General features: G+C 52.2%; 1 protein-coding gene across 1 annotated transcript in view; it reads right to left on the bottom strand.

The window, feature by feature from the left end:
* LOC149860944 (NACHT, LRR and PYD domains-containing protein 12-like) overlaps window positions 1-13,374 on the bottom strand; it is a 38,806-nt gene that overhangs the window by 9,310 nt on the left and 16,122 nt on the right. The window contains exons 3-6 of the mRNA XM_090053706.1: window positions 12,522-12,599; window positions 7,402-7,575; window positions 3,659-3,832; window positions 942-1,115 (exon numbers count right to left, since the gene is read on the bottom strand). Coding sequence (XP_089909832.1) covers window positions 942-1,115; window positions 3,659-3,832; window positions 7,402-7,575; window positions 12,522-12,599 — 600 coding nt within the window. The remainder of the gene's footprint in view (window positions 1-941; window positions 1,116-3,658; window positions 3,833-7,401; window positions 7,576-12,521; window positions 12,600-13,374) is intronic.

Below are 13,374 nucleotides of genomic sequence, written 5' to 3'. Positions count from 1 at the left end.
GTAGCAAGAGGTGTGATGCGACGCTGTTGTGCAGCAGTCACAAGCTATTGCACAGTCAGTGGCGTGAAAAAAAACATTCAGCAGCGCGACTGTTGGGAACAACTTCCTGGTGCAAGTCAAATACTAAATGACTGTACAGCAACCAGAGTTACTGCACCCTCTCCAAAACCCCCCCAGCTTGCCTGCACACTGCTGGATTCCCTCCCAGCAGTTGTCAGGGGGACTGAAGACCCCCATGAGCGCCTGAGATCAGGAAGCATCTGCTAGTTGTCTGCAGAAAGGCTGCAGACACAGGTATGGGGGGCAGGGCCGGGGGCAGCCTGCAGCTTCCCCTCCCCACCCCATGGACTCTCCCATGCTCCTCTGTGCCATGTGTCCCCACACAAACGAGCCATCCTGGCCTAATCCAGAGCTAAGCCTCCCCCAGCTCTGGGGCTGCTACTGCAATCAGTAAGGCGGTTTCCCCTCCACCCGGGCTGATGTGGGGAAAAAACCCTGTTTTGGATTAGAGTAAAGGCATCAAAGGCAAGATAAAATGCCCTGGCTGCACCACTACACAGACGCTTGCACTTTGCGGCTGGGACATTTCTGGTCCTCACAGAGCAGCTTCAATCCAGGTTCGTTGCCCAGTCCCAGGTCTGTCACTGGAACTGACCCCCGTGCTCTGGATGCACTGAGCTGCCCCTTCCCCCCCCCACACGAGGGAGGGGCATTGGGCCTGGGGTGGGCCTGGCTTTACCAAGCAAGGTGTTACCCCAGTCAAGGCAGGAGGGTGCAGGCTGTAAGCCGGTGGCGGAGGGTTGGAGGGGCACTGAGCGCTGAGCTCCCCGCTGCGCGTCACAGAACAGCTGCCAGGCACCAGCCAGTCCCTGACTCCCTCCCTCTCCGGGCACTACACAGAGACCCTGGTGGGTGCTTAAAGCAGCCAACACACTCCTTACCGCAGTGTCTGCAACTTGCAGCCGGGATTGGTCAGCCCCCCGCACAGCAGCCGCACGCCGCCATCCCCTAGAGCCTCATTATCGCTCAGGTCCAACTTCATCAGGCTGGGGCTGGTGCTGAGAGCAGCAGCAAGAAGCCTACAGCAGGCATCCGTGAGACCGCAACCCCGCAACCTGAAGGAGAGAGGTACCGAGGAGGAAGGTCAGGGCACGGACAGGGACATTCTGACAAGTGGCCACACCCACCAGCCCCCTCTCCGGCCAACCAGCATGGACAACGGGACAGAAGTCCCGCCTTGTGCCGTGCTCCAGGATCCAACCCTTCAGCAAGGAGAACCCAGCGCCTCCTGCTCAGCCTCGATGTCTGTGCTGCATCAGCACTCTCCTAAGGACCTGGCTGCAACCCTCTGCTCCCCGTGAAACGGGAACGAGGGACACAACAAGCACTTCCTCCCTAAGCCTCGCTCTTGAGCCTTCCCACCGGCCAGCTGCAAGGCAGCACGTGAGTTTTAAGCAAAGTGAATGAGACGTTGTTTGTCATGCGAGTATTATGTAATTTCTTGAAATTGTATTTGTATTCCCTTTGTGAGGCCTCAGGTGGGGTCCTTTTTAAATCCGTTTGATATTGCCTGTTTTCTAACAAAATGTTATAAAAAACACCACCGCCCCATCAGTGCTGCCCATTCACCTCCATACAAATCCTGTGGGTTCGTTCCTGCCCAGAACCAGGTGAGCCAGTCAGAGCCACCCTTGGGGCAGGAGGCTGCCCCCTCCCCAGCACCCATGCAGGCAGGCTCCATGCAGGAGCTGGGGGGGATCTGCTCCTCTGCGCCCCAGCACCAGCTCTGCTGCTCCCTGCAGACCTCAGGCCTCTTCTGGCTCTGCCTCAAAAGAGCCAATCTGCTACTGGTTGTGAGCAGCAGGACTGGGGAGAGAAGGCAGCTTCCAGGCCAAGTAGGGGTAGCAGCAGAGCTACTTTTCAATGATACAAGCCGCAGGAGCGACAACCAGAGAAGAGTGATCAGGGCATTACGGGACCAGTCACAGCTGCCAAGCCCAGTAAAGACACAGCACTATCACCTTCCACTGAGACAAAGTACCAAGGGTGAAGAGGGGAAAAGGGTGTCAGACCCCATGGCAAGCAGGTCCCCTGGACACAGTAGATAGTAATGGCCTGAGAAGGCACCCTGTTGCCATGCTCTCAGGCCTTCCACAACAGAGGGATTGTAGCATCTGAATACAGAATTTTACCGCTGCTTCCTGCAGCTCCCTTCTGATTCCTGCCTCCCGGCACAACTGGCACCTCACTGAGTAGCTAAGAGAGCAGAAGAAGGATTGTTGGGAAGAGGTGGGATCCATATGAAGACGAGAGGGAAGAACATCTTTGCAGGCAGGCTTGCTAACCTAGCAAAGAGGGCATTAAATTAGGTTCGCCGGGGGATGGAGACCAAAGCCCTGAGTAAGTGGGGAAGTGGAATACCTGGAGGAAGAGTAAGCAGGGGAGATGCTCTCACACTTCCTGGGCATTAAGGAGTCAGAAATCAAGGCAACTGACTCGTTACCTCGGGTGCCTGTACAAAAATGCATGGACCCTGGGAATCAAGCAGGATCAACCGGAAATCCTTGCACAGTCAAGGAACTATCACGTGATTGGAATAACAGAGACTTGGTGGGAGCTTGCATGACTGGAGCACTGTCATGGATGCGTGCAAACTGTTTAGAAAGGACAGGCAGGGGAGAAGAGGAAGAGGAGTTGCACTTCATGTAAAAGAGCCGTATGATTGCTCAAAGCTTCTGTATGAAACTGCAGACAGGCCTGTTGAGGGTCTCTGGGTTAAGGTTAGAGGGGAGAGCAACAAGGGTGATGTGGTCTTGAGGGTCTGCTAAGGACCACCAGACCAGGAGGAAGTGGTGGATGAGGCTTTCTTCAAACAGCAAACAGAAGTTTCCCAATCACAGGCCCTTGTTCTCAATGGGGGACTTCAATCACCCTGACATCTTCTGGGAGGGGAATACAGCAGTGCAGAGGCAATGCAGGAAGTTTTTGGAGAGTACTGGGGACAACGTCCTGGTGCAAGTGCTGGAGCAGCCAACTAGGGGCCGTGCTCTTCTTGACCTGCTGCTCACAACCAGGGAAGAATTTGTGGGGGATGTAGTAGTCCATAGGTTCCCAACCACTGGGCTGCGAAGGGTTGGCTGATGGGTCATGGCATGAGCCCCCTGCTTGGACCCCCATCTGTCTGCCCAGGTGAGCAGCTCCTACCACTGGCAGTCATGTGCTGGGAGGTGGGGCAGCCCTGGGAGGGAGGCAGGCAGCTCCATGTGCCCTGTCCTGCTGTGGTATAAAAAATGTTGGGAACCACTGTAGTAGTGGATGGCAACTTGGCCAGCAGTGACCATGCAAGGATTGAGTTCAGGGTCCTGAGGAAGGGAAGGATGAAGTAAGGACCCTGGATTTCAGAAAAGCAGACTTTGACTCCCTCAGGGAACTCATGGGCAGGATCCACTGGAAGCCAGTTGGAGGGGAAAAGGAATCCAGAATTGAACATGTCATCCCAGTCCAGGCAGGTGGGTGCAGGAGAGACACTGAGCTCTGTAATCCTCCCTGCTGCTTCAAAGAGCAACCATTGTGCACCAGCCTCTCACTGACTTACGGCCCTCCAGTAAGTTACACAAAGACCCTGGGGAGTGCCTCGAGGACACCGCGAGCTCCTTACCGCAGCATCTGTAACTTGCAGCAGGGATATCTCAGGCCCCCCAACAGGAGCTGCATGCTGCCAGCCCCCAGACCAGTGGTAAAACTCAGGTCCAGCTCTGTCAGGTTGGGGCTGGTGCCAAGGGCAATGGCGAGATCACCACAGCAGGCATCTGTGAGAGCACAACCCCACAAGCTGCAGAGAGAGAGAAGCACAGAGAACAGAGATCAAGGCATGAACAGGGCCTTTCTAACAGGCAGCCCCAGCCAGCCATCCCCTTCCCAGCCAGGCAGCATGGCCAGTGGGACAGAAGTCTTTCCTTCTGCCCTGCCCCAAGGTCCACCCCTCACCCAAGGAGAAAGCAGTGCTTCCTGATCAGCCCCAATGTCTGTATTGCACCTGTGGCCAGTTAGCACTGAAAATGGCCTGGCTGCTACCCTCTGCTCCTGGCCAATGAAGAATGAGGGGCAGGGCAACTAAACCACACACTTGAACCTTCAAAAACGCAGCATGGAAGCAGCAGATTGCAGAGCCATGGGCCACCATCTTTGAAAAGTCATGGCTATCACGACAGGTCCTGGATGATTGGAAAAGGGAGAACATAGTGCCTATATCTAAGAAAGGTAAAAAGGAGGATCTAGGGAACTACAGACCAGTCAGCTTCACCTCAGTCCCTGGAAAAATCATGAAGCAGATGCTCAAGGAATTGATTTCTAAGCACTTGGAGATGAAAGTGATCAGGAACAGTCAGCATGGATTCAGCAAGGACAAGTCATGCCTGACCAACCTGATTGCCTTCTATGGTGAGGTGACTGCCTTTGTGGATGTGGGGACACAAGTGGATGTGGTCTACCTTGATTTTAGCAAGACTTTTGATACAGTTTCCCATAACATTCTCATAGGCAAGCTAAGGAAGTCTGGGATGAATGAATGGCTGTACAGTGGATAGACAACTGGATGAAGCATTGGGCTCAGACAGCTCAGTCAATGCCCAATCAATGGCTCAATGTCTAGTTGGCAGCCAGTATTAAGTGTAGTGCTCTAGGGGTCGGTCCTGGGGCCAGTTTTGTTCAATGTCTTCATCAACAACTTGGAAGATGGCACAGAGTGCATCCTCAGCCAGTGTGCAGATTACACTAAGCTGGGGGTGGAAAGAGGGGATAGCAGATATGCTGGAGGGCAGGGCTAGGATTCAGACTGACCTAGAGAAATTACATGATGGGGCCAAAAGAAATCTCATGAGGTTCAACAAGGACAAGTGCAAAGCCCCACACTTAGGACAGAGCACACCAGTACAGGCTGGGTACTGACTGGCTGGGTAGCAGCTTTGCAGAAAAGTATCTGAGGGTTACAGTGGACAATAAACTGAATATGAGCCAACAGTGTGCCCTTGTTGCCAAGAAGGCTAATGGCATCCTGGGCTGCATTTATAGGAGTGTTGCCAACAGGTAAAGGGAAGTGATTCTTTGCCTCTATCAAGCATTGGTGAGGCCACATCTGGAGTACTGTGTTCAGTTTTGGGCCCTCCCCCCTACTGAGAGGATATGGACAAATTGGAGAGAGGCCTGCAGGGGGCAAAAAAATGGTGAGGAGCCTGGGACACATGATTTCTGATGAGACACTGAGGGAACTGAGCTTATTTAGTTTGGAGAAGAGATGACAGAGTGGATTTAATAGTAGCTTTCAGCTACCTGAAAGGATGTTTGAAAGAGGATGGACTGTTTCTGGCAGTGGCAGATAACAGAATAAGGAGCAACGGTCTCAGCTTGCAGCAAGGGAAATATAGGTTCGATATTAGGAAGAATATTCTCCTAGCAGGGTATTAATATACTGGAACAGGTTACCCAGCTAGATTACAGAATCTGCATCCTTGGAGGTTTTCAAGACCCAGTTAAACAAAGCTTTTTCTGGGATGATCTACTTGGGGATCACGGAGTGGCGGGACAGTACGGGGCACTACTATGCTGAGCCAGCCACTTCACTGTGCCTAACCAAAACCATGCTTCAGGTGTCTCCCCTGGGGAGCTTACATCCGGCTGACCCCCTTCCTGGAGCACACCTACAAGCCTGGGGTAATTGCTGCCACCACCCGGGCTCTGGTCCTTGTTGGGGCTCTTTGTAGCCCAGAATACGCAGAACCTCCAGACCTTGGGGGTACTTAGCCCCACCATGGTATTTTAGGGTGCTTCTTTTAGCCTGAAACATTCAAAAGTAGCCTCCTGTACTGGAGGAAAGTAAAGGGCCAAGCCCACTGTAGCTAGCTGAGCAAAGGGAGCTATAAAGGCTGTCTGACCCCTCTCCCCTCAGGAATCTATGGCCAGCACGCTGCATGCAGGTAGCCTTTTACTGTTCAGAGAAAGAGAGTGGGGTTAGAGGGGAAAAAAAGGGGATTTCAGAGAAAACACCTTGAGCAATATATAATAAACTGAGTCTCATTCAATATTGAGTTCAGCAACTCTTAACACATGGCTAAAATTCACTTAATCCTAATAAACAGGATAAGTTTCTTTATCTCCTCACAGTACAAACATCTGGAGCCTCCCTCCAGAGGTTCAAGCTTGTCTGTGTTAACAAAACGACCCTTCTCCTTCCTGAAATACTGGCTCTGGGACAAAGGAAAGAGTGAACTCCCACTCCCTCAGGAATTTGGTTTGGAGTAGGTGACCAGGCTAAAACCAAATAGTACACAGGTGAAAAAGGAGGGGTGTGCGGGATATCCCAAGGCAGGGCAGAGAGAAAGGGATGTAGTCTACCTTGATTGTAACAAGACTTTTGATACAGTCTCCCATAACATTCTCATAAGCAAAAGACTCCTGATACTGGTGTCTTGCTTTTTGTGAATATGGGCAGACCATTGCAGTGCCACAGCAATTCCCAGCTGTAGTAATGCTCCCTGAGGGAGTGACCAATTGTCTTGAGGAAGAACAGCCTAGCATTTGGGAAGGGGAGTAATGATGAAAACAAGTGCCTCTGCGCTCAGGCATTCATTAACATTTCATGCACTTTTCCTGCAGATATCACAAGGTACAGGAGAAGGGAGGAAACCATCATTGCACCTATACTACACATGATGAGAAAGAAGAAGGGGGTGAGTGACTTGCCCCTGCAAAGATCTCCTGACTGGCAGCCCAGGTCTCTGCGCCTCAGGCCAGTGACTCTCAACTGATTGCATCCCTGTGCTCCCTGCTTCAGGCTCCCACAGAACTGAACAGGACACTTCACATCAACATGGTCTCCACGTCACCCCAAACCTCTAAACAGGTCCACAGCCTGCCCGATACTGGTCACTGGCCGGGCAGGCCGCGCAGACACAAGAGCTGACTCTGCACGCAGCACCTCCCCAGCAGCAGCAGAGCTGTTCACACAGGGGCACCAGGGCTAATGAGTGCTGCCTCCCAGGGGTGCGGATGAGCAGACCTGTGGCACTGTAATGAGGCTGTCCTGCTGCTTCCTCTTCAGGAAATACATCTCAGTCACAGCAGCGTGGGGTGCCAGGGGTGTTCTGGCAGGTTGCTGCATTCCCCTGCCCTGTGTCTCCTGCTGTGCCTACCTGAGCCACTGCCACAGCCCACTGGTAGGGCCTGGGCACCAGGCTGCACCTTCCCTGCCTCCTTGCACCTGGGAATTGCATTTGCCCCCAGCACCGACAGACTCAGAGATGCAGGGATAGGTGCTGGGGGTGGGCCTGGCTTTGGCTGAACTAAAAAATTCCCTCAAACAAGCACATCATATCGAGGTGCTGGTGCAAGCCATGCCCGCCTTACCACAGTGTCTGTAACTTGCAGCTGGGTTGTCTTAGTCCCTCGCACAGCAGCTGCACGCCACCAGCCCCCAGACCATTGTTACCAGTCAAGTCCAGCTCTATCAGGCTGAGACTGGTGCTGAGAATATCTGCGAGATCTCCACCGCAGGAATCTGTGAGATAGCATTCCTGCAACCTGCAGGAGAGAAAAAACACTGAGGAGAGATATTGATGTGTGAAAGGGGCTCCGCACATCTGCTCTGACAGGCGGTCCCACCCACCAGCACTCTCTTGGCCAATCAGCATCGACACTGGGACAGATGTTCCACCTCCTGCCCTGTCCTGACCAGTGCTTCCCAATGCCTGCACTGCACCTGTGGCTAATCAGCATTAAAAAGAGCCCAGCCACAAAAATATCTGCTCCTGAGCAAGCAGTTCCTGTCTAAAGCCCTGCCCCTGAACCTTCCTCCTGCCAAATCAGAAGGCAGAACTGGAAGGAGGCTGCCCCTGAAGTCCCTCAAACTCAGTGTCCCTCAATCAGGTGGGTCCAGCTCTGCCCAGCCATGGAAGGGTGTAGGCAGATCAGAGCTGCTCCTGGTGCAGGAGGAGCCTCCTCTCTAGCATCAAGCAGGATCCATACTGGATTTGCTCCCCCACACCCCAGCACCAGCTTTGCTATTCTCTGTAGACCCCAGCCCTCTTCTGGCTCTGCCTCCCCACAGCCCATCCACTCCCAGCTCTGTGGCCTGGGGAGGCAGCAGCCTGGCCCAGCACAGGAAGCAAATGACTAGAGTGACCACCTAATTGGGCAGGTGCAGATCAAGATCCCCATGGTAAGGAAGGGAGTGGGAGCTGGGGGCGCTTCTCATCCAGGGCAGTGCATGGTGCCCAGGACTGGAGTGGGCACATACCCCCCTCCCCAGATTTGTGTGCGGAGTGGGGAGAATGTAGGCTGCCCACTGTGGGCTAGGGGCTCCCTGCCCTTCTGCCTTTCCCTTGGGAGCCCCACACCACTCACATACCCCCTGCCTGCCCGGCAGCAGTGTTGCCACACACAGTGTACCCCACACTGCTTCTGGGTGGGCAGGGAGCCCCTAGTCCATAGTGGGAAGCCTACATCCACTTACACTCTGCTCATCTCTGGCCATGGTGCCAGCTGCAGGGGCGGGGGGGTCATGAAGAGGCATGCATGGGTCCCACCTTTCCACTTTAAAAAGGGGCTCAACCTACAAATGACCCACTTTTCCCTGGAGAAAGACAATGAAAGGGAGACACAGACAGAGCAATAATGACTGCAAGGCATGTGAGGTGCTAGTGTTTGGGAGAGAAGAGACCCTGAGAGTGCCTAGAGTCTAGACCATGTGAGTTTGTCGGGAAAGTCTGAACCACAGCTCTGGGGCTGTTCTACATGGAGAGTGGTACTGTTGGTTCCTCACACACCACCTGGAAGCCTGACTGCTGCCTCCTGTAACCTTGTTTTCAGTCCTGGCACCTAACATGGGAGAAAGTGAAGGGCACTTGCACTCCTTGAAGGCATAAAGGATGGCATAATGTCCCTTATTTCCAAGCTATGAGCCCTTTCCCCAGAGGGAGTCTCTACTGATTCTTTCAAAAGGAATTTCTACCTTTAACATACAAGGAACTTCATACCCTAAATCCCCACTCCCTCCTCTGAAGCCAGAAAGGGGGTCTAAGATAATCTTAGTGGGAAAAGCTCTGACACCACAGCTTATACAGACCAGGAAGACAGAACAGTGAACATTAGGTGGGTGTGTTTCCCCACACAGCATGTGGCTGTGACTTGGCAATGATACAACCTGAAGGAGCAAGAAACACAGAGGAGAGTGATCGGGGCATTAAGAGGCCAGTCACAGCTGCCAAGCCCAGCACAGACACACTGCACCCACCTTCCACTGAGACAAAGCATCAAAAGAAGAGAGAGGGAGAGAGGTGTCACATCCCAGAAAGAGGGAGCCTCCCAGGTCATGGTGGAGAGTAAAGACCTGGTAAAACAGGCAACCTGTTTCTCATGCTGTCAGGACCTGCTCCAGAGCCTCCAGTGTGGATCTGAATGGAGAATGTAACTCCCAGTTCCTTCACTTCCTGGCACAGGTGCATCCTGCTGAGAAGTGAAGGCAGCAGGTGGCTGTGATCATCTGCAAGCCTGGCTGCTGCCTACTGCCACTTTGCCTTCCAGCCTAGTGTAATAGATTGGTGCCTGAGGGCCTCTGTGGTTCCCCCTCACAGATGCCTTTTCCTCTCCAGCTCCCACTGCCACCTCCCAGGGTCTCACCCTACTCTCCTGCCATGCCTTGATGTTAACAGACAAATGAGTCTCTCTCTTTTTCTCCCTGTGTACTTGTTCCTTGGGCCCTACTTGCCTTATAGGCTACCTTTGTGGCCTCCTCCCACCCTTACAGCCACTTCCATGCCCCACAGGAATCACTTGGTTACCAGTTAGTCCTTTGTATGGCTTTGGCCTTCCTAGCCTTAGACTTCAGGTTGCTCTGACTGTAGGCTGGTAGCCTAGGCCCACAGGCTCTGGCCTGGCCCTTCAGTCTTAGTGTATCGATGGCCCCTAGCTGCCCCTAGTTCCCCCTCTGGACTCAAATTCTTGTCTTCAGCTTCAGGCTGTCTCTGTTGTCCCTCCGGGTTAAGGACTAGCATCCCAGGGCATTTGTACCACCACGATCTTTCCCATTTATGCTGCCACAACTGCGTTTGTGTTTGCATGAGAGGGATTTCCTGCTGCTTTAAAAGTCTTTTCAGCGTGTTAAAGTAAAACTGCTAAGACACGTTTTATTTTGCATCGCCACTGCTTACCTTGCCTTATCTATGGCTTCATAACATGCAAACACAAAGGTGTGTAATGAACCTCTTCTAGCCAAGATGGGGACAGCTGGGGCCCCTCTGGCAGGGCTTGGGGAGGCAGGAGGCTTCAGGTTGGGAGTGAGGGGCAGCAGCAGGGTTGAGGGGGTGGGGGCTGTGGCTTGGCATCGAGGGGCAACAGAATGGGCAAAGGCAGGGCACTGGCATGTCACTGATCTCCCCTGCATGGCAGGAGTATAATTCCCAGCATCCCTCAGCTGTCTGGGCTTGGTACAGTTTCCATGAGGACCCCTGACTGACCCACAGATCACTGTCTCATCTTGGGGATTCCAGGTGCATAGTGTCCTTTCTCCATCAAGCCAGAGTTTCTTCCAAGAGGAGAGTTTCTTAACACCTGAGTGTGCTTCTTACCAATTGCTCAGGTGCAATAAAAATGCATGTTCACTTGTCTGTCTGCCTGCCTTTTTTTTTTTTTTTTTGTGAAGCAACAAAAACGCCTGTCCCTGAGTGGGGGGGATTTCATAGACATTACCAGCTGGAAGGGACCTCAAGAGATCATCAGGTCCAGCCCCTCCACCATAGGTGGGAAGTCAGCTGGGATCAAGTGACCCTGGCAAGAAATATATCCACCTGGTTGTTTTGTTTTTTGGTTTGTTTTTTTTTGGCGGGAGGAACCCCTCAGCTTCTCTAAAGAGAGAGAGCTCAGCCTGAGGAGGTGCTAATTGTCCTCTTTGAAATGTCAAAAAAAAAAAAAAAAATCACAAAAAGGCAGGCAACAGTGGTGACACCTAAGGGGTGCATGGGGGTTCATGTGCACCCCCTGAGCACTGGTGCACTCCCAGACAGGCAGTACTCCCCATTTAGGTGACAGGCAGGGGGCAGGCGGGGATGCCAGTGCCCCCTCTTGAGTGCCAGCCAGGGAGTGGGGGCGCCAGGTGAAGTGCCACTGGACGCGCCTCTTCCCCCCCCCACAGTTGGTGAGATTGGCCACAGGAGGAGCACCCCCCTGGTCACTGACCGGCCGCTGCACCAGTCACCCATGGCAGGCAAGGTTCTTCCAAAGCCAGAAGTTACCCAGTACTGGGGCTCTGGGCTTATCCCTCCAAAGCTGCTTTTCAGTTCCTACCTCTCAGGAGCAGCTGCAGTGGAATGAGCCTGGGGCAGTCTCACTGATGTCCTTCATGGATGTGAGTGTTCCTGCAGTCCTGGGTGGGATGCAGCCAGTTCAACCCAACAGAAGGCCTCTTGGCTCACTAAACATGAGGCACCTACATCCACAGCCCCCCTCATGTCCCTTTCATTCCCTCCAGATTGACAGGGCCTTTAGGAAGCCGGGTGTAGTTGGGGCAGGCAGAGCAAAGACAACAACAAATAGACTAGCTTTGGCTCCCCAAGTGCCCTCCGGAGCTGACCTGCAGCAGGTATGTGGGGGCAGGACTGCTGGAAATGGGAACTGTGCTCTCTAGAGAATGCTTTCTGCTATATTGTACATTTTTCATTAAAGCTCTGACTTCCTGACTAGCTGCAATGAGGAGCTGGACTCAGCACGTGCCAGAGCTGGTCCTCTGAGGTGTCAAATCTGCTATGCACTCGGGGGAAGGGGTTCTGTAGAACTGCCAGTGCTGGGCAGTGCAATGGGACTTTGTGGTGGTCACATCTGGTTCATATGGCTCTGATCAAGGCTGAACACCAAAGAAAAAATGACCCTTGTGCACTGATGTTAAACACACGTGTGTGTGTGTGGCAGTGCATTGTCACACTTGTGTCTGGCAATTGCAGTGTTGCTGAGGCCAATGCTCTCTATAGCAGGCAGTCTCAGAGAGGTGCATGCATCCTGGGTCCTGCCAAACAGCTGTTCATCCAAATCCAACAAGAGGAGTTGGAGACTAAAACAGAGCATGCTCCACAGCTACAATCCAGCTGTAGAAGGCCTTGTGAGAGGGGACCAAACTGAGCCCCGGCATTGCCGTCTGATCCAAATACCAGACCCTCCCTGTACTAAAGGCCTTCCCTGTAAAAGCAGCTGTGGTAGCAGGCAAGGTAAACAGGTGAGAGTGGAAGGAGAAAGAAAGAAAGAGAGAAGGGGTGGGTGGCCCAAAGAAAGCAAGGGGGAGGAAATATCTACTATGGCATTACCACTGAGTGACCATGAAAGATCTAGTGGATAGAAATGTAAACATAATCCTGAGCAATGAGATAATTCTCTACCATTGCTAAACCAGCCTGGGACAGCGAGATGCCTCCTCTGCTGCAGAATTCCTGGGGTAACATCAGGGAGTGAGGGGCTTTTACAAGAAAAACATTTTTTCTTACCATAGTTTTTTTAATTTGCAGTGTGGGCCCTTCAGTGCTTCACACAGCAGGTAAATAGAGGAGTGCTTCTTCTGTTCCCTGCAAAGAGAATAGACCTGGTTTGATTCTGTGCACACAGATCTTCATTCCACTTCTTCAGCATTACAAACCCATCCTAGACAGAGGGATCAGACATTGCATGTGAGCTATTCAACAGTTTAAATCCGCTGTACGTCGAAAGCAAATTGTATCAGGTACCAAAAGATGTACCTACAGGCAAACAGAATAGGTTATAATTAGTGGGATCAATTCATTATTTAACCTTTGGCATTTGAATGCTTAAATTACCACTTCTCAGCACGCATCTCTCCAGTTTTTTTCTTTCCTTTTGTGTTGCCCAATTGTTTGTTCATACCTGGATATACAGTAAAAGATGTCATATTTATTTAACTGAGAGTGCCGCTTTTAATTTACTCAAAAAGTCCAAAGTTTTCTGGGTTTGCTTCCAAAGTCTAATATGAGTTGTAGCCCAGGTAACTTGGGTATATACTCCCCTTCTCCAACTGAAGGGGATTGTTAGCTGGCAGGTGTGCTGTGGGGTGGGAACTGCAGGCTGCTCAGTTTCCCTCCGTCCCTACAGAACCAGGCCAGGACAGGCAGAGGACTTCACTATATACACATGTATTTACATTCACTTATCACAAGGGAAAGGATCATGGATATAAACATATGTACTATATAAGAGATCTAAACCAGTAACATAAACAATACCCTCTGGGTAAATGACATAAAACCTTATACCAGTGCTCCAGCTACAGGTAAGTCACAGGTGGATCTGAAACAGAGAAACCTCAAAGATAAACAATCCCAAGGG

Source organism: Crocodylus siamensis, chromosome 6 (genome assembly GCF_052110815.1).
Source record: "Crocodylus siamensis isolate JL-2025a chromosome 6, ASM5211081v1, whole genome shotgun sequence".
NCBI classification, from domain to species: domain Eukaryota; kingdom Metazoa; phylum Chordata; order Crocodylia; family Crocodylidae; genus Crocodylus; species Crocodylus siamensis.
The sequence above is the reverse complement of the archived record's forward strand: the minus strand, read 5'-3'. Positions and strand labels throughout refer to the sequence as shown.